This window comes from Lichenostomus cassidix, chromosome 1, assembly GCF_008360975.1.
Source record: "Lichenostomus cassidix isolate B80296 chromosome 1, HeHo_3.0, whole genome shotgun sequence".
NCBI lineage: Eukaryota > Metazoa > Chordata > Aves > Passeriformes > Meliphagidae > Lichenostomus > Lichenostomus cassidix.
This window is the reverse complement of record NC_139479.1, coordinates 59393302-59417915: the sequence shown is the minus strand read 5'-3', so window position 1 is coordinate 59417915 and position 24614 is coordinate 59393302. Positions and strand designations below refer to the sequence as shown.

The 24614-nt window shown below is 41.5% G+C and overlaps 1 protein-coding gene across 1 annotated transcript; it reads right to left on the bottom strand.

Moving 5' to 3' along the window:
• Nucleotides 1-1408: 1408 nt before the first annotated feature.
• TNFSF11 (TNF superfamily member 11) lies at nucleotides 1409-23576 on the bottom strand. Its single transcript, XM_085059234.1, has 5 exons — nucleotides 23233-23576; nucleotides 14922-15089; nucleotides 8971-9016; nucleotides 8790-8888; nucleotides 1409-3761 (listed from the first exon to the last, which is right to left on the bottom strand). The coding sequence occupies exons 1-5, from the start codon at nucleotides 23443-23445 to the stop codon at nucleotides 3340-3342; spliced, it is 948 nt and encodes a 315-aa protein (XP_084915360.1). The 5' UTR covers nucleotides 23446-23576; the 3' UTR covers nucleotides 1409-3339.
• Nucleotides 23577-24614: the final 1038 nt, after the last annotated feature.

Below are 24614 nucleotides of genomic sequence, written 5' to 3'. Positions count from 1 at the left end.
CTGTATCCACAGACCAAAATTATCTTTTAAAGATTGTAAAACAAGAGTCACCAGTACCTTTCTTAGCCTTGAGCACATCACCACCTTCTCAAGGTAACTTTCTCCATTAATTGATTAGTCTGCTCTTTTCATTAATTCAGTTCTGATGAAGCAATCAAATAAATGAAGCAGATGCAAAAGAATGGACACTTCTGGAAGAAGATTGGGTTTTAGGGAGGTCAGTGGCGGAGCAGGCAGGTTTCATCACCTTGGAATATGTGCCCAGGTTGCCTCAAATGACACCACTGAAGCTTTTCAATCTGTGGCTGCTCTGATATAAAAAGCAAAGTCAAACTGTACCTAGAGCTCTACATGGAGCTTCCTGCCTCCTTCTGAATGCACAGAGTTAGGTAAGAAAGGAACCAGGGCATGATGAGCAGCATAATGAGATCTCTTATTTGATTTCTACTTTGCAGAGAGCAGAGTAAGGGCTTGGCTTCAAACTGATACTCCCACAGTAGCCTATAAAACCCCATGAGGACATCATCACATCCCTCACCTAGTTCATCATGCAGCTGGACATTCTGCAGCCAGAAGATGTTAAGGAAGAAAAAAAAGCCCACCTCAACCCCCAAACCATTTTGGCTTCAAGGTTGTCACACAAGGGAAATTTAAAGCCCCATATTGCACTGTGAAATTTGAATGGTTACAGCACTCCCAGTGAGAACACACAGGCTAAGCTGAGCCTCAGGAGCCCTTTTCCAAGCTCTGGTGGTGGCTTAGGATGCACAGGCAGCCAACAAGGGTGCTCAGGGGCTCAATACACACCACAGGTGCTGTGACCCCCAGAACACACAGCCCACAGCCACTGTCACCAAGATGACATTTAGTGCTGGTGGCTCCCCTCCTTCCTATCACACCATCTGTGGGCAGAACATTTGCCAAGGTCAGCTACTAAGTCTAATTTTACTTTCAAGTCACTTGAACCCCCATGTCTAGCTCCCCAGAGAGTTACTTAAACTCCCAGGACAGACACGGGGCAGACATTTTTCTGCCAGCCTGCCACTGCACATCTCTATAGTAGAAAAAATGATTGTGACCTGTAGCTCCTGAAATTAAAAAAAAACAAGAGCCTCAGATTCCTCACTAATTTCTTGTTTTGAACTGTTTGATGTGAAACATAAATGGGAAGTCCTCATTTTCAGCTGATTTTCCAATGCCTAGAGATGTAATCTGACTTGAAAGTGGTGTATGTAGATCTGAAGCCAAATCAAAACTGCATAAAATTCCTCAAAACAGTTGATTTGTGCTTCTCTTTTCTTGAGTTATACCATACCCAGCCTGTACATTCTGAAATCTGAATAAAATTATCAAAGCTGCACAAGAAATACAGGTACATGTGAAAATTTAAAAAAAAAAAATCACAAAGTTTTGGTTTTTCTTAGAAATATATTTTGTAAGAAAACAATATTAACATTAAAAAGAAATGTTTATTTATACAGTATAAAATAATTGCTTGAATTCAACTCAGTTCCTTTACCAAAAAATTATTTAAAAGTCTGAGGATTTGTATGAAGCCCCAATTCCTACAGATTTGATTCCTACTGCAATAAATAGTGGGCTTTCCCCACATCCTCCACAGAGCATACAAACACTTCAAAACCCTCCCTCACCCCCTTACCCAAAAAGCTGCTTGTCCCCTGTCCAAATGTGCTCCTTGCATCACGTCAGTTCTTGCAGCCCTCCTCTGTGGCCCCCACACCCACCCTCAGATTCCACCCACCCCCTCTCTTGGCCAAGCACTATACAAGCGACAACACACACTGCAGGAGTCTCCCCACTTAATCTGTTGGCTAAAATCAACAGTGGCCAGCCACTGACAAATAATGTATAAATGGCTGAGTTGTTCTCAGCTGTCTGTCCTCATAAAACCTGCAAAGAATATCTCTTAACTCTGCCATTCATCTGCCAAAGCTGACAGAAGTGTACAGAGCTTTAAAAGCTACAGTGGGAGACAAGAACAGGCAATGCAATGACATAAGCTTCACTTTTTCAGGAAACTAAGCTAAAAAAGTCATTGTTTAGTTGCAGAATTTAACACTCGCAGATTTTGTTGTAAGAAAATACAACTGTTTGGTAATTGTAAATACCCCTAATACATTTCTGGGGCTTATTATGTATTATTTTTTTAAATTTTATTTTTACATAATGCCAGCTTAATTACCCTCCAGGTTTGAAAGGCACCCAGTGACCAGCATTCTGGTGTAATTACTCATGGCATTGGTGTGATTTTGCCTCCCTTAATACTGACAAGTTTAAAAGAAATCCATTAAGTTAAAAAGAACAATGATATATATTACATTTGCTAATTGCAAACAACCTCTTATAGCTGCATTTTTTCCCATTGGGATTAAAAAGTGCACCAGTTTAACATGTCTGTACATAAAAACAGTTTAAAACATTAAATATACAAACAGCAAGAGATTTTAAATATTTTGTATCAAATACTATAGGACAATATAATTTACATTTTTTTTTACACAAAACATTACACCTAAAATATAACTTTAGATATTACAGAATATAAAAATACATTTTGTTTAAAAAAATGTCTTTGCAGGTTCTGGCACAATGTAATACTTTAAAGGCACAACATAATTTGGCAATCTATATTTGCAATTAACTGTGCAACAATAATAACATGACCTGTAATTAAACTTTTAGAACTGCAAGGCAAGATGATCTCCTTTCTTCCTGGAATGGCCCTTTTAATCAGGTAAAAGTTAAATTGAACTGTTTAGGTGTTCTCCAATTCATTTCTGCCGTGGTCTGAGGTCTCCAAACCTAATCCAGCAAAGCAAAATCAGCCCCAACTCATCACATGAAAAGCCACATCAAATGCAATGGGATTAGTCACACTTTCATAATCTTTGCCGTTTCAGGGTCAGAACACTCAACCCCAAGCAAAATGGAGCCCTAAATGCAATTTGGGAGCCAAGTTCTGCCCTGTCCTATGTTTGTGGACAAAACTCCAAAGTCAGGGCAGAACTTGGAAACAGAAGCTCAATAGTATTAATTGTTTTGATTTCAACTACACCAATGCAAAAGGCATAATGACTCTAGTGAGACCAGTGGAAACAAATGAAGTAAAACTGCTTTAAGACTAAATCAGGAGAACTGTGTAATTTTGCCTTTCCATGCATTTATGGGACTCCTGCTGGAGTCTGCATGGGACAAAAATGTGTCTTTAGAGATATATGGCTTATACAGATGGAATTGGGTTGCAGAAGATTTTTGGTTCTTCAAGTTGTTTCTGGACAACTAAAATCTCAAACAATTTTCAGCACACTGAAGAAAGATTCAATCTAAATCCCTAACTTTAAATGCTCCAAAGTAAGTTGCTTCTTGCGAAGAATCCAGTAGCAAGGGGTTTGATACCTGGATACTTATCATTTCACCAGATTTTAATTTAAAAAACCCTCCTACATTTACAGAATAAAAATGAAATTCTGAATTCCCTGACCAGTATTTGGTGCTTCCTCCCTTCATCAACACATCAAAGCGCCTTATTTTAAGGTTTGTCTTAATCACATACACCATCAGCTGAAGCCCTCTTTTAGTCAAGTTTCCTGAAGTTTCATGATGTCTGAAACAAATATTGGCATAAAGGTAGTAAAAGCCATCTTGATTAACGATTAGTTTTCCATCATTGAATGTCATATTTGATAAATTTGCCTGGCCTTTGTCATGATGCCAAGATGTGAGGTTCACTTTGCGAGTTCCTGGAGACAAAAAAGAAAAAAAATTATAAACATTTGACAAACCCAAACATTTAGAAAGCAATCCTTATGTTTTTAGAATCAATACCTACTGGAGTTCTATGCACTATCAAACAATTCTGATAAAAAATCCTAAGAAATTTCCTTTTTTCATCATACACTCCCATATTCTCATTGCTCTTTATAACTGTGCCCTCCCAGCAGAACACCTGATGAACTATGGTACAACATAGTTGCTTGGTCTAGCTCAAGTATGCCAAGCAATCATGCAACAAATTCTACCTACACATTGCATTCCACCTAAAACTTTATTCAAGTTACAAATAGTTGAGATGAACTTGAAAAACTCCCTATTGGTCTTTAACCTGTAAGTGTTTGCAAGGGGTAACTACAATTCTGGAAAAAAAGCTAAACTGACAATTCCCCAAAGAGAAAGCTTATAAAACCTTCCCATATTTTATGTTCTTATGACTGTAGTGGTAGAAAGGTAAACATATTTTCATTTGACAACACCAGAGAAATGGGGAAAAGTCAGTACAATTGCACATGTTTAGTACTACACACTAAGTTGCCCAGACTTTACATAACACTTCAAGTATTTATGACATAACAAACTTCCTGATAGGCTCAAGCCACTAACCTTCCATTATTCATTGTCATACCCAGGGCATAACACAACAGATGGGAGGTGGCCAGCTAACCACCAGGAATTTCCAGCACACAAGACGGACTCCACTTGCTCCCTCCCACTGCAGTGGGCTCACGTAGGTACCAGAGGACTTCACACCTCAGCCTCCCAGTGCATCTAAATCCCTGCTTGAAATATTCAGTACCTTACTCTCCCAACATTGAACCAGAGCAGTCCATCCTACCCAAACTTTCCACAGCACACAGCAAGGCACAGTGTTCTCTCCTCCAAGCATGTTCTGAGGCATGCCCCAGGACCACCAGCGCTCACAAGTGTGCTGGGGAGGCGCCCCAGGTATGTTGGACTAGTTCAAAAGATGCCTCTTGCATTTGTCAGTACAGAAAGGGAGGGGAAGTAGGAACAGGGGGATTTCAGAGAGATGAGCCTTCCCTAACTGCCAAAGGCAAGCAACTTTTCCATGTGAGAGGAATACTGCAACAGTAGCCCAGAACAAAAACTTTCTGGTGTTCTTCCACAAAGAAGAACTCGAGCAAAGCACCACTTGTGAAAGGCAGATCACAAGTAGCTGCTCCCCTGTGGCTCTGGTGCAGCCAGGTAGAAATTATGAAAGCAAAACCCTACAGAGAAGCCATCTTCCGTGCAGTGCCTCAAAAAAGCCATCTGAAACCCATCAATTAACTGGAAAAGATACCAAGATCTTAAGTCTCTTAGCCTGCAATTATTCACCTGCAAGGTATGCTGAGTTAGGGGTTCCAGAGTGCACCTCTGAAGCACTGGGAATAGCTGAGGAAGTTGTAGAACTTAGTGTGCACAGAATTAAATTGCGAGAAATACTGCCCCAAGCAGGCTGGGGGCAGGCAAGAAATCACTGCTTGGGTCAGAGGAGAGGCACATCAGATACAGGACAGGACTGTACACCTATGATGGAACAGAAAGGCAAGCCATGACTGCCTGGTGGCATACCAGGTAGTTGCTCTTACTTGTATCTGAGAGAGGGGCTCTGGATGAATTTTGTTCACACTATTCTGATATTGTGGGGAATACACTTCATTCATCCACAGTTAGGTAGATGGACAGGCCAAGAGATGATGGCAGATGACCCTGTCTTTTGAGCAGAGGATTTGCAGAGGTAACTTCTAGAAGTCCCTTCCAAGCTAGATTGTAATGCTCTGGTTGTGTTAGCTGAGGCAGACAGGCATTTTGCCACAATTCAGAGCTCTAGAAGAGGCTGCCACAGCCAGCAGCACAGCACAAAGATGCTCTAGCAGGAGTTACGCCATGCAGCCTTTAATGGAAGGAGCAGGCAGGTTCTCAGCACTTCTGGTAGTAAAACACCCAGATTTGGAGACATCAAAACAATCAGTACCCTGAAACACAGAAAGTGGAGAAAACTGGAGCATGTAAGTGCTGGATCAGCTGTCCATGTATCAGAAACTCTGACACATAACCCAAGTCATGGGACAGCCAGAAGTGCTCCAATACATTATCTTCTGTGAAACAATTTTCTTTGGAACCATGAAAAAACAGCACAAGGTAAGTCCTGTTGACAGAGAAGGAAGTGGCTGGGGGATAATGAGTAAAATAGCTTTCCAGACAGGGCAAAAGGCATTATTTAAAAATTCAAGATAATACACACTCTTCCTCAAAACTGAATATAAATAAAAATAATGTCTTATTTGTGAGCTTAAACTAAGACTAATACAAGAAAGTTAAATAAAATTAATTAGTAAGAAGGAAGATGATGTGAGTAGAGCAGAGGAGAAAGGAGGTCTATTTTGATAATTCGTTTTCATCCTAGCAGCTTTCAGGTATAAATAAAGCCTGAAAAAAGGACCAAAGTACTATTTTCTCTGAAAAGTCTTTTGGAGGCAATGGGCAGCTAAGTCAAACCTTAGCTGCAAATAGCTCCAAATACTACAGCATTTCCTTAGACAGCTAAAGCTATCATTTCACACCCCAAATGATATATTTAACATTTATATTTATTTCTGTTTGTGATTTTCTCCTTTAAACTGAGACTAATTTCTGTAATCAGTTTATAAACCAAAATTCACTGTTTTCATTTAAAACCTAGGTAGCATTTATAGTGAGCTCCGGTAAAAACCAACCAGTAAGAATCCAGCTCCAACCTAAGGCAGCAAACTTAAAAAATACACACAGCAAGCCAAACCACTACAGCTTCTGTGCCAAATGGTGGGTGGGGACACCAAGAACAGGGAAGGGTTATTTTCCCCCTCCCTTGCACTATCCCCCCAGCTGCACAAGTCCACTTGAGGCTTGACGTTACTGTGAACCAGGTTAAAGCAAAATGTTCTCTCACGGACACTCCTCAGTGCCCCCTCATGAAGGGTGTTCAGTAGAAACTACTTAAAACCCTAACAGTGATGAAGACTTTTTTTTTTCTGATTCTGTTTATTCTGGGTCAGAGTGATGACAGTAGAGAACCTTAAAATACTAAGAACAGATCTGTCCAGACTCAGGGATGGCAGAAAGCAATTTAAATGTATTTCAGATGTGAAGGGTAAAGAATCAGGGGAAGAAAACAAATTGCCATGTGCAGTCAGAGAAGACAAGATGGGAGAAGAAAAACTGGTGACCCTCAGGTAAATTTTTCTTTCTTTACACCTGTCACTAACTTCTGTGCTACCCAGCCAAGTGGGTACTGCCTCGTGCCAGTGAGCATGATAATAAAATGTTCAGGGTTCCAGCTATCCCCAAGGATGCAGCCCCACTGCTGCAATGCTCACAAGGGCTGCAGAAGCTGTGCTCATGGATTAACATCCTGGCAGTGCTCTCCCAAAACAGGCAAAAGCCAGATTAAAAGGGAGTATGTGCCCAGCTCATCACATTGGTAAGGAGTTGATATGCAGCAAAAAATGTCTCCCTTGCCATTACCCATAGATGTGCTGTGTCACTCCCTTAAAGGTTAATGCAGCAATGCACAACAGTAAAAATTATCAGCTGCTGTAAATTACAGTTTTAAAATTACAGTCTACAAAAAAAATCCAAGTAAGCAGCAAATGAATTCCACACAGAAAAACATGGATTTCACAGACTGTGACACTGGCACACACTCTACTTCTGCAGATAAGTGATCTGTCTCTATCATTAGCAAATTAATTGAAACCTTCCAAAGATAAAAGGCTCAGACAAGTTTACTGATACGGAATCCTCTACTATCGACCTATTGTAAAAGTAGGTCAAAGCCAAAACCTGACTAAAATAGAAGCTTGTCAGGAAGCATCTGAGCTAACAAGAAAGCTTGTGGAAGTTCTGACTGCCATCTGACAAGCTGCTTAAGCTCTCTGCTTATAAATCTCTGGATTGTGGCAATGCCAATGCAATGAAAGAATCCTATCCCTGCAGGCCAGAAGCTGTACAGAAATGCTTTGTCTTTAAATAGAGCAAGAGCAAGGTATTACTATGCAGGCTGCTAAAATCTCAGATTTCAAGTCTCAACACACCATTCCCCTTTGGTTTGGTTACATAAAACAGAAAAGCAACGTGCATAGCTCAATTAACAATGAGCTCAGCACTGCAGAACATATAAATCTGCAGAGAAAGAAGACAGTGGTGATCAATGCACCCCTTCTTAAAATTTCCTACCCAATAGCTTCAGAAAAAACTCTGGTTTACTTCTACCACACCAACTGTTGTACTGAGAATACAGCAAAAACTCTCAACTGACAGTGCCCCAGGGCAAAAAATAAAACTGTTCTAACATATCTTAAAATTGTAGGAATGAATCTTTTCCTCTGGAGGGTGTTCCGAGGCACACTCATGTCTTGTTCCCTGAGATTGTACTAGCAAGGATATTCCCAAAGCCATCTGAATACCTGTGTGTAGAGAATAAGAGCTCTGGCAAGATAAAAGCATGCCATCCTCCTAGCACAGGGGCAGATAAAAGCCACAAGAACAATATTTTTCCCCTCCTCAGTAGCTCAGCCAATGTTTGTGCTGGTGCATGCTGTATGTATGTGTGCATCCTTATGGCTGGTGTCCAGTGGGAGTGAAGAACTCCTGATGGGCCTACAGGCCAAAGGAAAATGAGAAACTTCAGAGGAGAGCATTCAACACAGATCTTCCTTCCTCCCCTGAAGACAGCACAAAGGGGCATGTCTTCAGCAAAGAGGTTGATCACGAAAAGTGGTAATTTTTAATGAAGGCCATTCAGTATGAGACTGATACAAAAGGGAGACATCCTCTTTTTAACATTACCCCATTGCCTCTGAAATCCTTTAATGCTTCCAATTTATTCTCACTATCAAAAGCAATTTCTGAAACTCCAGTCTGTCGCTGTTTTGCTGAGCTATTTTCATATACTTCACTGTTCAATATATTTATATTAGTACTGGAAGTATTCACTAAAAAATTGAACTTACCAGATGGAATATTCTTATCATCAATAATGAGATGGGCAAACGGCTGCTTCTCAGGTTTGTTCCTCTTGTACAGTTCAAGTCCTAATGCCTCCATTGCAGCTAGAGATAAAAGAATTGCATTATCCCAAAAAGACAAGTTTAGTGGAACTAAAATATTTCTTATTCATAAACCAATACCTACCTTTTTCTGGTCTTGGTGGCGTTCTTCCCATGGCACGTTGGACTTCCTAAAATGAGAAGGAGACATTGCTTTGATGTTGTCTTGGTTTTGTAATGGTGTTTGGTTTGCACACTTACAATACTCTGCGCATGGATCTGGGAACACTGTTCCACCTACAGCATTTTCAGATGTCTGCAATATGCATCATGTAAATATGTAACTACATGTAACAGGCACACACAATCAAATTACTTCTCGTAATTTGGTAATTCTAATACAGGTGGATAGGGATGATAATATGTATGATCACTGCATTATTTATTGAAGCAGTGGTGGCAGGACATTTACAACCATTCCTACTTACTGTACTTGGAATATTTCTCTAAGTGTAATATAACAATGACTGATAAGAAGGCATCACATCAAACAAGGGAATTTATGAACTGATTTAATTACTGGGAGTCTAAAGGCAAAGAAAGAGGCACTTCTATACAGGAGCTAGTGTGTAATCACTTTAACAACTAAGGATAGCTAAACTCTGAATTTCATTTGTGATGAGGTAAATGAAAACCTCCACACCTCACACTTGGCCCCCAATAGGGAAGTCTGCAAGGCTTCACAATCAAGGCTCCCTTCTAACAAGATATGCAGGAACTGAAGGATTAAGCATCTTCCCCATCTGTACTGGACCAAGTGGACTGCATGCCAGACCTGGAAAGGATGTAATCCTTCAAAGCTGCTGATAAATTTTAACATGAATGAAACCTATGCAACCCAAACCAAGAACAACACAAAATGCACACATCAGGTACCACAAAAAACTTTGCTTTTAATCATTCACACCTGTATTCCTCTTGAGAAAAAGATACAAACAGCAGATTTCAAAAATCTAAAAAGCCTGTACTTGTTACAAGCCTGAACTGAGTCTTAGTATTAAGCTCAGTTCTCAGTTTTGTATCCTTTTTCCCCATGACTCTCCATCTGCTTTCAAAAAAAACCAGAGGTAATATGTTTGTTATTCAGAATACCTCATACCATGAAGCCATCAAGGAGATGTTTAGTAAAAGGAAAACTTTTGCTGAAGATAGCAAGTCATGTCCTCTTTGAAACCGAAGAGTGGTCCTTTGTTTCATTTTTATTGCACACTCACTGCTGTTTGCCTGATTCAGTCCACATATGAATACATCTCAGATTTGGCCAGATCAGCAAAGTTCCACTGTGCTCTCAATCACTGGGGTGTTTTAGAATTTGAAATCCTGCTCTGAAAACACCTGAAGTCTTGCTTTTATGTAAATTTTGCAACCACTATGAAATATGTAGTGCCTTAGCTGGTGCATTTATTACTCTCACTTTCCCCTTTCTGTAGGTGTTTAAATGTTAAACCAAAATGAAAAGCCACAGCAGTATGGAAGTTGTAGTATGACTATCAAAGCATAATACTTCAGCTGAGATATGCTGATTTCATAGATAAGAATCATGAAGATGCTTTTTGCCGTAAAGACAAGAAGAAAAGCAGATGAATCACAACTTCAAAAGCAGCCAAACTCACATCTACTTCCTGCATTTACATTCACTTTGCTTCTCTGATCTTCCTGCTTCAATGTCAGTTCTAGGAGCATGAAAATGAAGTTCAATTCTAGGAGCTGCACGTCAGCATCAGCCACTAGCCACACTTGAGTAGGAAACAAAGATGCCAAGAAATGGCAAGTACTTGGTACTGTGAAAAATGGAAAAAGCCCCTGAAGAGAACAAGACATAAGGTAAGAAGAGCCTGGGAGATGGACCACCCTCTCAGAGATTATTGCAGCACATCTATCCCAACCCTTTTTCCCTTGAAGGGGAGACATCTTTGTTTTCTTGTTTTCTTAGTGGAAACTTCTCAGATGTAGAGTTTGTTTTAATACCCTTTCCTTTGGGAGGATGTGATAATGTCCTTGCCTGCAAAGCCTACTGAGCAGATCCAAAAAGAAATTTTTTTTTTTTTTTTGCTATGCTGTCCAGGCTTCCAAAAGGAAGATGAAACACATGAACTACTCCCTAAAAAACAGATATGGAGTTGTAGGTTTCCTCCTGAAGAAAAAGTAGTTAAACACTTCTTGACTTTTTTCCTACTAGATGTTCATACAGTTCCAAGGGGCTGACATACCACCTACCTTAGAAAAGCATTTAACCATGTATTTGCTTCTGACCCTGAAGGACATTTTACAGAGGATGTCTGAAGGTAGCCTCTTAACAGGATTATAAAATCCCCTGGTATTCTTACTGCAAGGAATTAAGATCTGTAATTTTTCAAATCCCAGAAATGTCAACTGCGTTTTTTAGCTCCTGAATGTTCTGAAGTGTCTCATACTTACTCACAATGTAGACACTTATTAAGGAGGCAGAAACAGTTCAACAAAACCCGTGACTAAGACGCTGCAATAATGGAATGAAAACTGCTGACAAAACATGACCAGGGACTGACATCCCCAGAACCGTGTGTGATACCAAGCTGTTCAGTTATTTTTAGCAGAACTGTACACAAAAATCACACCACTCTCAATCTTACGACAAGCTGCACTTGTACACCTTTGTCATTTGCTCACTGCCCACCAAGTCAACTCCCCTGGCATGCCTCCCACATTCCAACCTCCTCCATACACTCACTGTTTAAACAACAGACAAGGAGTTACTCATAAAAATGAAAAACATGTCTTCCCTTCAGCCAAAAAAAAAAAAACAAAGAAACTCAGAGGCCACTAAGAAGCTCCAGAACCTTCTCATTTTAAAGCTAAAAATCATGTTTTAAGTGCCTCGAAAGTCAGGAACTGCTGTCTACCTCATCCACAGCAGGCTGAAAAAATAGCTGTTGCTCTTGAAGTTATGTCCAATGCTGAGGATGCAGAGACAAGGTTACACCTGAACACATGACATTTGCAAAAGGTTTTAGTCTCCTTTAGCTTTTACAATATCTCAGTATCTACTTAGAGCAGCTCTAAGTAGCCTTTTGAGACCAAGAAGAAGAGAACTCCTCTGGACAGTCACTTATTGCTTCAACTGTGGTCTTAAAGCTTCTTTATGAACTTGATTCTTTTATTACTAAGTGCTTTAAGTACAGCTGATACCAGGAAGAAGTATCTGATTCTCTTACCGGAAATTCAGCAATCTGAAGAATGCAAATAAGGAAGGAAATGAAATAGAAAGTACATGAACCAGTATTCATCAGACTATAGAGACCAGCAATACAATCTCTCTCTAAATGAGTAGTGTATTGCTTGCAGAAAAAAAAAAAAGGCATGTAAGATTATAGGATGGAAACCTACAAAAGTGTAGGTGAAATTTTAACAACTTACAGCAATCACTTGTGAAACCTTTACTTGGTCCATAACTGTACTCTTTAAATGTCTGCTAAGTATATAGATCTCTTTATAAACGCTGCCCTGGAGGTCTAGCAAAGGACTCTGTTGCCATGTGGGAGAACAGCTTATGCTTGAACTCCACAAGCAGCTAGAAGCTGGGAGCTCTGCCAAGAAAAGTTACTTATGGACTGACCCAAGATATGTTTGTAGTCCTTTCTACTTCAGGCTCATAACAGACTTCATAAGGACTGTGGTTAGTGCATCTGGACTGCCAAAAGCTTTTTAGGGTTACATGGAAAAAATTAAGCAAACAGACTGGCTAGGAAAGTATATTATTTGTCTGCTTTAAAGTTTATAAGCAATATTGAAAATATGCTCTCTACTTAGTAAGCTGCTCCTTAAGCAGAACTTTTGTCCTGGAATACGCTAAGGAATCAATCATTAGATTTTGATTAAAGGGAAAAAGGCTTTATCATTTATTTTTTCAGGAGACAAGTATTTCTACACCCAACCTTGCAGCCCTACTACACCAGTTTTTGTAAGAGCACTTTCATTTTCAACATCAATCCCTGCTTTACATTTAAGCACTACATCTACAGGTGTGTAAAGAAAACTGAGGAGAACTAGTGCAGGAAGCTAAAAGCTGTGACCAGACCACAAACCTGAGCAAAATAAAGTTGTCTATTTTCATTTCCTGAACAGCTTGAATTGCAAAAGGCAATATATTGAACAATCACAAGACATAAATGGTGTTTTGAAGTGTTACATTTTAGTCACTTAGCACACTGCCAGTTCAAATAAGGATACTGGTTCTTAAAATGCACGTAAGTTAGATTCTTTAGAGTCTCCTTAAGGAAAGTGAAGAAAGCACAGACAACAGGAAACCTCCTTCAAGTCCCATTAACTGGATCCCCACACACAAAGGACCAGCACAACTGCAAGTAAGCTACAGCTGTATCTCTGCTCTTCATAGCTGCAGGGGGAATGAAAGGCAGAGCTCACAGATGATCATGAAGTGTAATTCTGTCTTAACACTGTTACTTTCACTTCTCTGATGTACCGAAAAGATGCAAAAAGCCTAAGGTCATCACCTTCCTATCTATTTTTTTCCACTCTTATTGATGTAAGATGACAAAGCATTCAGGCCACCAGTGCAGCTGCTTAATAAGCTCTGTTGTATCCAAAGGAAATTCAGAGTCTAATTACTTTGGCAAGGAATATTTTATTGTTCTCAAACTAATGGTCATCAGCCAAAAAAGTTATCCCTACTCACTACTTATCCTGGCCATGGACATTGCAGCATTTAACCTCCATCCAGACTGGCAGGATACAAAGCCTCAGCTAAAGCCAATGCCTTTGTTGAGTAGCCATCAGCCAATGACCAGAACACAGGGCTTCCCAGAGACTTACTGTAACCAGCTCCTTGCTCTGTCACGGGAATCACATGAATGAGCAGCCCAGCACCAGCACACACAGAGGTGCAGCATGAGAGGCTCTATAAAATACAGGAGGAAAGAAATAATCCTACAGACTTAACCCTTTCTTTCCCCCTTAAGCTCTTGAAGGAGGTGGCTAGCAAAAGGGACAAGACATGGACTCCTGTGTTTCTCTGTGTTTCGTTCACAAAAAGATCTGTCACCCCCAGGTCTCTGTTAAATGCAAACAGCACATTAGCACAATTCAAATGCTCTAAATTTAACTCAAGTACAGTTCACGCTAAAGCATATGTGAGTTCATCCTAAATCTAAGGTAGTACCCTTAATGAAAAACTGCCAGTCCTATGCAGATGTGAAGCAGTAAAGTTGTAATGGGCCTGATAAGCCAGGAAAACCAAATACCATAGCAGACATCCATCTGTAACAAAGCCTGTAATTAGCACTAAACACTATCATGCACATAGAAAGATCAAAGGCAGTAACTGCAGTAAATGGGGATTGATGCATATTTCCAGCTTGCCTAGGCTTCTTCATTAGGGTTGACTACTTTTGTCATTTATGTTTGGGATCCAGCTGTCATTCTCAATTCCTGGGCAAAGACTACCCAGTTATCATGCTATGGCGAAGTAGGCGTTCTGCCAGTTTGAGAATGGTCTGCACAGACCTGGCAAAGTGAGCAAAACCGAAGTGAGTAGTGTCCCTCATTTTGGGCCACAGACAGAATAAGAAATAAGAGTAAATGAGAGCAAATGCTATCTCCCTTTTCTTTCAGGCAATATTTTGCTTGTGGATAATCCTAAGACAATCTTGTCTGGAAGATTCCTTTGGATAGTGTGGAACTGACACTTGTTTTAAGCATCCAAAGTACTGGAAAACATACAAATATTAGAATAAATGACTACCATTTAGGCCCATCCAAATTTCAGAATGGCTAATCACCTAACTGCAATCAGTTTTCTTAGTACAACTTCAAGTCTTCCTTTCTTAAAAAAAAAATAAAATAAATAAAATGTGCTTGAATACAGGACTGGTTAGCAATTCATGAGCAAACACAATACAATCTTGGAGGAAACTTCAGGTGTTATTCAAACACCAGAAAAAAATTTATAGAATTTACCTGTGAATACAGATTTTGGAAAACTTGTTTTAAGTTCAACAGGACCATGAAATAAAGGAACACATAGTCTGTGCCACTTACCCTCTGCACAGCCCTTTGAAGAGCCTGTTTCACACTTCTACAGGATTCTGGAATTAACTTCGCTTCTTGACTTTCAAAGGATGCATCATGCAAGTCTGTACTTTCTTGGTGTCCAAACAGCGTTCTGACACAGTGTGCATGTTCTTTCGAGATTCTAGTAGGGTCCATCTGAAACAAAAACATAAGTACAACTACAGTTCTCAGTGTTAGAGACACCTTCCAACTATCTAAAGTTTGGCACCTGGCTAAATTTATTATCTAAATTTTCATTGTAAACAATGCAGAGAGAAAAAATTTCCAACATAAAGGTTTATTTTATCCAACAAACATGTGAGATAGGAGAATGAATTATCTTCTGGTGCTGCCTATTTCATTAGCTTAGACTAGGTATGTGACTTTCAAAAGTTAAAGATAAATCCCCTTCTTATGGTAAAATCAATAATCTTGAATTCCATTTTTCAACCACTCAGTGCAACATCACAGTCATTTCAGCAGGAAACATACACAGTTATCCTACTTCAAAAGTCTATTGTTTGTAAGATGACACACAAATACCAAGTAGAGAAACTTGGGGAAAGTATGTATGTGTGTGTAGGGCACATCATTTTCAAGAGGAGAAACAGTTATTTCTGAAACTATTTTGTCACTGAAACTATATCAGTGAAGCTGTCAGTCAGGCATCACAAACTATTTTGTGGATGTGCTCATTGTGGCTGGGACAGAGTTTACTTTCTTTACAGTAGCTGGTATGGGGCTATGGTTTGGATTTGTGACTAAAGGAGTGTTGATAACACAGAGATGGTTTGTTACAGCTGAGCAGTGCCAACACTGAGTCAGGGCCTTTCTGCCTCTCACCCCAGCAAAGAGAGGGGCTAAGGGTGTGCAAGGAGCTGGGAGGGGACACAGCCAGGACAGCTGATCCCAAGTGGCCACAGGATATCCCATAACATATAACATCATGCTCAGCATATAAATCTGGGGGAAGAAGGAAAGGGGTGACATTTGGAATGATGATATTTGTCTTCCTAAGTCACTTTACATATGATGGAACCCTGCTGTCCTGGGGATGGCCCAACACTTGCCTGCCCATGTGAAGTCATGCATTAATTCCTTGTTCTGTTTTGCTTGTGTGAGCAGTTTTTTCTTTACCTTTTAAACTTGCTTTATCCCAACCCATGAATTCTCACTTTTACTCTTCCAATTCTCTCCCTAACCTCCCACCAGGGAGTGAGCAGCTGTGTGGAACTTAGTTGCCAGCTGGGATTAAGCCATGACAGTGGCAACAGATAATACTGTGTGATAGCATCACCAAAACAGCAAAAGTCATAGACTAAAAGATGATTAAATGACACCACAAAACACCTCTGCTTCATTGTACATCACAAATTTAGAACATCTGCAAGACATTTTTAGCAATCAGTCTTTGTGATTGAATCAAGTATATTTTTAAATCCTGCATCCTCTCATTTAGGTAAATTGGAAGATATTCCAAGGATCAGGATTGTACCTTGACAGTTTTATTGCATAAACAATGCTTTAAACCATTTCATCCTCTCTTTACATACTCCAAATCCTTTACACTCAAGAGATTTTAACAACTGTCTTTCAGAGATTACCTAGGACTCTCAGAGATTGTTCTCAACTTGCATTTATTCTGCTTTTACTTCAGGCTTGAAGAAGGGTTTATGCACCCAAACTCTTGTCTCAGTTCTCTATCAGCTGGTCTATTAAAGAACATCTACTTTTATCTTTCTGATTAGGTGGAAGGAACAATTTTATCTGAGAATTACAAAAAGTTATTTGTAATTGCAATGCAGGAGTACCAAGATACTAAGGACAATGCCTAGTGTTCAGTTTCCTTTAACATTGCACTGAACAAAACAGCACATCAAAAGGAAGTTTTTCACAATACAATACAGCCAGAGAGAATCAAGCGTTATATCATTCTTTCACTCCCTAACCCTCAAGAAAAGAACTCATTAACTTGAAAATATAAGGTTAGGATTACAGAGCTGAATTAAAGTCTACACCAGCCACACAGCTACCCAATAGTCACACACAGCAGAGAGACATTTGTTGCACAGTCAGCAGCACTAAATGCTATCTCCTCCATCACCACCATCCTTCTGCTCAAGTCTCCAGAAGTCCTCTTTGATTCGTTCAGACCAATATGTGACCTTAGGATCTGGTTTAGCTGATCAGCCATCCCTGCAGATTTGGAACAAAATAGATAACAGAAGGTTCACCTGAAGATTAGAAGATGCCACAGCTTTGAGTACGGGGTAGCAATGAGTTACAGTATGGCTCAGAGACAATAATATCTTCCTGTGATGGCCTGACACAGCTGAACCCCAAAGAAAATCTGTGTAGAGCCATTGCAGCGCTATGAATTAAGTGCTAAAAGCTACACTAATACCTTCTGCAGTCAGAGAATGCAGTGCAGCCCCATTAACTGCATAAGGAGATCTAAACCTGCACCTCTGTGCCGTCACCCTGTTCACCAAAGAATTTCATTCCTGGATTTCAGTCTCCTCTTCTAAATCAGTAACAAGGGAGGAATTTTTTTCTGGCCTAATTTCCTGTAAGATTAGCTCCCCAAAATCAAGTCACTCCAAATATCAGGCAAGCACTGGAGTCAGTACAGGGATACGCATAGGAACGAAATAGCAGGAAGGCAGCACTAGCTTTAAACAACTGCAAAACTGCACGCTAAAAGCACCTCTCACACTATGTTTCACTCATGTTCAGAACTCAGAAAATCAATTGTAGACTAAAATAATAATAAAAAAGACGCACAGAATGTTTACTAACAGCTGCTAAGAGGTAGTTAATGCAGAATGGCTTGGGTTGGCAGGTACCTTGGAGGTCTCTAGCCCAGCCCCCTGCTTGAAGCAGAGCCAACCTGTAATTTAGGTCAGGTGGGTTAAGGCCATGTCTAGACAGCTTTTAGGGAATGTCCATCAATGGAGACTTTCAGCCTTGCTGGGTAAACTGTCCTAAAACTTCACCACTTTTAGTGTGTAAAAAACCTTGGTTTTGATGTCCAGCTACTGCTCCCCTTGCTGCAATTTATGACTGTGCCTCTTGTTTTTGCTGGGCGCTTCTGAAAAGCCTGACTTCTTCAGGTGGCAAAAAAGAGTAATTAGCTTCCCTTACCTTGGTCTGTCCTTTGTCAAAGAATCCAGCTCTCCATTCTTTTATACATTATGGTTCCTGCCTATCACAGTGGTTTTCTGCTGGACACCTTCCAGTTTGTTGATACACTTCTGATACTAAGGGACCCAAAATAGGACCCATTATTTCAAATCTAACCTCTCATGCTGAGATCATTAGAGACCTGAGGGAATTAATCTCTAACAGGATCTGGATATCTGAGTCTTCTCCCCTCTACACAAATCACAGGATAGCACATAGAAAGCTACAGCAAATAACTGCTAGTAAATGCGTATTTTTGTCAGTAATTCTACTAGTCGAAGACTACTATCCCAGTTTTGGATTTATTAAAACACATCTTCTGAATAACAGGCAAGAAAGCTAGGTTTTACAGCACAAGGATCGTGAGATTTGTAAAGGCCTGAGTGTCCAACATGACAAATCATGCCAGCATCAACTCACAGCTATCACCCAGCAGCAATCATTCAAATGTGTCACACAGTTCTGTGCCACAACAGTAACAGCAGGTTGCACAGAATCACTTGCTCAGATTATAGTTTATCTTCTGCAGGCTTAAGACAGAAAAATAACATCTCTGAAACTACACGCAAAAGATTGAAGGCTTAATGGAAACACTGCAAATGATGGCTTCAGCAACTCGCAGCTGTGCAGCCCACCCTGACAAAACCTGCAAGTTTCCAGAGATTTACTGCTTGATAAAGGGAAACTCTGTTTTTGGGGCTAGCTAACCTACCTGCTGCCCTTACCTTTTTCAAAGAATACCTAGCCTTCACCACATTTAACTATGAAAATCAGCTCACTTGCCTGAAAAGGCATTCTCAGAAATCCTTCATCTTCTGTCTTTACAAAGAACACACACTGAACTGCCATGGCTGTAAACAAGCACTACCAAGCACTGAGATCGAAACTGTGAGGAGGTAGTGATGCACAGAAAGATTTCCAAGGACATGTTTTGAGAAGAATTTCTAAAGAAAAGAAAATTATGATGAAATATCAGAACCAGCTTGCTAACTTGTGGGACAGGGCACCTTCAGCAAAATGTCCTAAAGATTTAATATCTGGAAGAAACATCAAGAAGCAAACAAAAATAAAGGAGAAAACTTTATAAAAGTGTGAAGTAACCTAAATACCCTAGAGGAATTAAACTGAAGAGAGGTGTGTCTAGCTTATTTTTTAATATCCATTTTGCCTGACCTTGAAATCAGATGAGACTGTTTGGTGCCCCCAGCATCTCTTATCATTCTACTTGCATTTCTGGATTCTTTTCACCCAATTCAAGGCAACCAAAATGAACTCCAGCATCGTGGGTGAAACCAAATGAACTTACAGAATTAAGAAGCAATTTTCTGATGTAAAAAACTCAGTTGGGTTTTAAAAGATACAATACATTCCAGCCATCTTTACTATTAAATTTTGCATCAATTACGCACTGTTACAGTATTGCATTAAATACTTACTCATTACAATAAATGTATAACATTTATACTTATTATCAAACTTAAACCACTTTCCAGACTATGAAATATCTCTTTGCACTCCATGAGCTTTCTTAAGCACCAAGAAGGGGTTCTTCCAGGCTTCCAAAAGATGCTAATAAACCCCAGCAAGCTCTTTTTTCTTTTAGCCATAATGCTCACAAAACTTTAGATGAAGTCTGAAAAGTAATTGTTTGAAAACATACCACAATGAAAGTCAGAATTCCAGATAAGCATGCAATTACAATAAAAGTCTGACTTCCAGGTCATCATTTAGCCAATTGTGAACTCTTCAATTTGGTAGATCACCTAACATTTGTACAGACCTTTTTAGAAAGTGAAAAGTGCATAAACTAGCTTAAACTGTGGAAGTTAGACATCCAACTACCCCATTTCAATTTGAGAACTTCGAGTTTGCCTCAATGCCCTCCAGTTCAGCAGTGTTACACCAGGATCCTACTCTTTAGAGTTCTAAGTGCACTGAAGAAATGGACCAAAAAGAAAAGCTTAAAAGCTAGGCTCTTGGAGACTATACCTCAGCATTTACCAGTGAAAATTAAATAAAATACTTTGCTCTCTCATCTTGTGCTGTGCATGAGTCTTCACTGAGTGATGAACTCCAGCTGCTCCCAGTAGTTAACTAAATTTTCATAGCATTCTCATAGATAATGAGAAAATACTCCTCAAAGTACAAGCAAAATAAATGCTTAAAACGAATACATTTTGTCATTGTTTAATTTCTTTGATTCAGTACACTGCACAGGATGGAACAAAAAGCAAATTAGAACATCCTAATGTTTTTACATTTCAGAACAATATTATGAGAATATTGGTAAAATTCAAACTCATTGCTTTTTTTTCTTTCTTTTTCAACATACCAGCTCATTGTCTCACTTGCATTGCACTGCATTATTTCTTGGCCACAAACATGTGTTTACCCGTGAAAACCTAGTGTCAGTCTTAGTTATGTGTCTTGTGAAACTCCAAATGCTCAAGCCACAAAATAAACAAAATTAAGGAAAAACCAAAACCTCAACTATTGTCTCAGCTTATACTGTGTCATGATCCAGCCCAAATGATCTTATGCGAATACAGACAAAATGTGAATGGTAAAACTGAGTCAGAGTTTACTCAGACTCTAAGATAGGGTTTTAAAGCTTCTAAGATGTATAATTTCTTAATATCAGCATATATAGTCAAACCTTTCTAATTCATATTTTCTTAATTTACCAAGCAAACAATTCAAATCTTTTCATGCACAGCTTCTAATACTAGCTCGTTATTTTAATGAATTTAATTAAAAATAATTAAGTTCTGTTATTAAAGTACAAATTTAGATAGCTGAAATTTACACTGAAAAAAGCCAAACTGAGGTAGCTTAACATAATCAATTCACAGAAATCTTTTCTAAAGAAAGAGGACTGATCGAGTCCCATATAAATAAAACAAATCTCTAAGAGTATGAAATAAGAATTAAGTTCTGCAGGTCCTACTTTATTTTTCCATCTACCTTATTTCACGATTACAAATGGTGAACAAATATGAATTATGGTATCTTCCTATAGTGAACTGTGTACTTACTGCAGGAGAATACTTATTATTCTATTTTCCAGTGAAAACATTTTCTCTATTAAAAATTTTTTAGGCAATGACTTCAGTCAAGCCTTCATCAAGCTATATCATCTCTTCTAGATGTTTTAGAAATTCAGATTTACAAAGGCCTCCATTCAACAGCACTACTACAAATCCACAGGAACAAGTACCTAGCATGAGAGTTGAGCTGTCAAATGCAGAGTTACACCTGGACCATGCCATTTTTTAAATCAAGGAAGCAGAAGAAAAATAGCCATTATGGTTCTTTTTACCTTTTGTCAGGCGCATATGAAGAACTGACATGTACCTATCAGAAAGAGTCTTTAATAAGGGAGTATACTTTGATTACTTGTTTTGATTGCAATGGCTCTCTAGCCCACTAATGAATGTATAGCTGTGTATCTCTGAGCTATGTTTTGACAGGAATGTCTTTTCCAGTTCATGAACATCTGGAATGAAAAACATTCCCCTGTCACAAGCTGAAGTAGACATTCATTTATTTCACTGTCAAGCAAACAAGTAGCTTTAACTACTTTACAATGAGTCCCAGAAATTAGATGTCACTCTTCTGAAATGTACAAGTTATGATTAACTAAGTGCTGTACTGCTGTTACATTTTATTTTTGGAAAAATGGAAAACACAAAGCCATTGTCAGTAAAAAAATATGAAATGGTCTGCATAACAAATTATCAGCAGTGCTACTGTACATTTGACAGTCATTCATCTGACTAAGTGGGTATACACTTGTGCAACACCTGTTTTCGGAGTGCACTTTGTTAAGAAATCCAGCCTGCTACCTCAAGATCAAGTGCCTCTACCTAGAAAGTAAACCGAAAGAATCAGGTTTCCACTCTCTGCCGACTTGAAATGAAAAGTACACACAACAGAAGTACCACTTCCATGACGGCAGTGAGACCCACATCAAGAGAACTAACTAGCATCCGACAATAAAGCCAAGCAGAAATCTAACACCTAGCCCTGAGAACCAGCTAGCTGGCAGCTCCCCACTTCCTCTGCGAGGGCTCAGCCTTGCAGGGTAAGAGATGCAGCAGCGAGGGAATCCAGGCAGCCGAGCCATTTCCAAGAAGCAGGCTCCTCTTCTCTCCGAAAGCCCAACCGCCTATCACCCTATCTGCCCCCGCAGCCACACCTCCCTGCCGCGCTCCTCTCCGCACGCACCGCTGCCTCTGCCGAGGCATCCCGGCAGACCTGGGCCTGCCAGGTGAGGGCCGGCTCTCCCCCAGAAATCCCCAGAATCCCCGTAAAAGTTCCTGAGCTGCAGTGGGCACCTCTGGCCAATGCTCCTCTGCAGTGCCGCAGCGCAGCCTGAGAGACAAACCATCCCAAGTGGTGTTGCACGGTGACATGTTTGGTCCTTAAAGCCACTTCTCCTGCTGGTGAGACATTCACGACAGCCCAAGACCTCAGCCATGTCACAGAATCACAGAACATGCTGAGTTGGAAGGAACCCTCAAGGATCATCAAGCCCAACTCCTGACCCCGCTCAGCACCACCTCCAAAAATCACACCATGTGCCTGAGAGTGTTGTCCAAACACCTCTTGAGCTCTGTCAGGCTTGGTGCTGTGACCACTTCCCTGGGGCGCCTGTGCCAGTGCCCAACCACCCTCCGGGTGAAGAACCTTTTTCTCATCCAATACCAAACTTTTCTCCAGTGGAAAACTGAAAGCCAGTCATTAAAAGCCAAAGCCCTGCAAGATTTCAGACGAAGGATCCTGACTAAACTGTCTCCCGAGTCAGGGAGCCTCTCATGTCCAGCCTCGCTGCGAAGCCCTGTACCCCAAAATGCACCCGATGCCCGCAGCGCTACCTGGAACACTCGGCCCGAGCAGCTCCAGTGACCAGCGCAAGCTGGGCAGGGCACTGGGAGCCCAGCCCCTCTCAGAGCTGGATCAACTTCAGAGACACATAAAGGTGTTCTCAAACTTTCTCTCGTACTTTGTTTTTAATCGCCTCCATCGCACCGACACGAGGGCCCTCCCCTCTCGTGGGGTGTGCGAGGCGGCTGCACTTCCCACGCTGGGAAGCGCCCGCGCCAGTCCCCCTTACCTGAGCTCGGAAGTAGAGGAAGAGGGCCACGCTGCAGACCACCTGCCCCAGCCCCAGCAGGACGAGGGCGACGAGGAGGGAGCGGGATGCGGGCGGCGGGTGCGCGGGCGGCGGCGGCGGCGGCGGGGCCGGGGCGCTCTCGTGGGCGGCGCCGCTGCCCAGCTCCTCGGAGCCGCGCAAGTACTTGGTGTAGTCTCGGCTGGCGCGACGCATCGCAGCTCCGCTCCGCTCCGCTCCGCTCCGACGGCTCCACACGCGGCTCCGCCGAGCTCCCCAGCGCCGGCAAAACAACCTCACCGCCCCGGCCGGGCACCTCTTATAAACTGGGCGGCCAATCAGCCCCGGGCGGCGCGGCCCTGCCGCCCTCCGCCTCCTCCCGCCCGCCGCCGCCACACACATCACCGCCGCCCCCTCCTCGCCTCGCCTCCCCGAGCACAGACCGGCCCCCGCCGGCCCGGGTCGGGTCGGGTCGGGCCCGCCCCTGTCCCCGGTGCCCCGGCCCCGCCGCCGGGCAGGTCGCCCGGGCTGGCGGTCGGCGCTGCTCCGCCCCGCGCAGCAGAACCCACTGGGGTGAGCACCGCGCGGGCAGCTCTGTCTCCGCCGCCTCTGTCCCTCCTCACCTTGCCCCGCTCAGGTTTGTGCTCCATCCAGGCGGCCCCGCCAGCCGAGGCTTCCCCGAGCCCCTGGTTGCATCTGGAGGGTGCTTTACCCCTAAATTCCCGGTGTCTGGAGTCAGCGTGCACTTCGGGTGCACATCCCCCGGCCTCTTTGGTGGGTCCAAGCACTCAGGGGACCAAAGGCTTGTCAACCCCTCCCTGTCTCACTCGCTCCTCTCTCAGGCTGGGCTGACATTAACACAAGTGCTGCTGACTTGCACTGTCCAAAGAGGCTACGCAGTTCACAATCTAGTTAAAGGAATGGGTTAAAGAAATGGCAGAGGTGTGCTGGCACCTGACTGCTGGTGGAACCAGCTCAGAGCCTCCTCATCTCCCACAGGCGGCCAGCCTGCCACAGATACAGTTCTGAACCCTTGGTTAGGAACATCTTCTGGTGTTCCCCATGTCTCAACTTGCATTCAAAACCTCTTCTTCATAAAGCCATAGGCTTCATAGGCTGAGTCTCCCCTTCATACTGCTCATTTAAACTTTGTCCATTTATAGTCCTTCCTGCCTCCACATAGTCTTTCTTCCATCTGGACTTTCACTCATCAATTTACCCACGCTTTGGGATTCACCATCTCTTTGGCAGACACAGCTTATCTGCCTGGCAAGTTTACTTTGTGGAAAACACTCTTTTAATTCCTATGAAAGTGCTTGTTGCAATGGTGGTGCAGGTGTATTAGGTCTGCAGTCCTGCAAAATTCAGCGGGACAATGATATAAA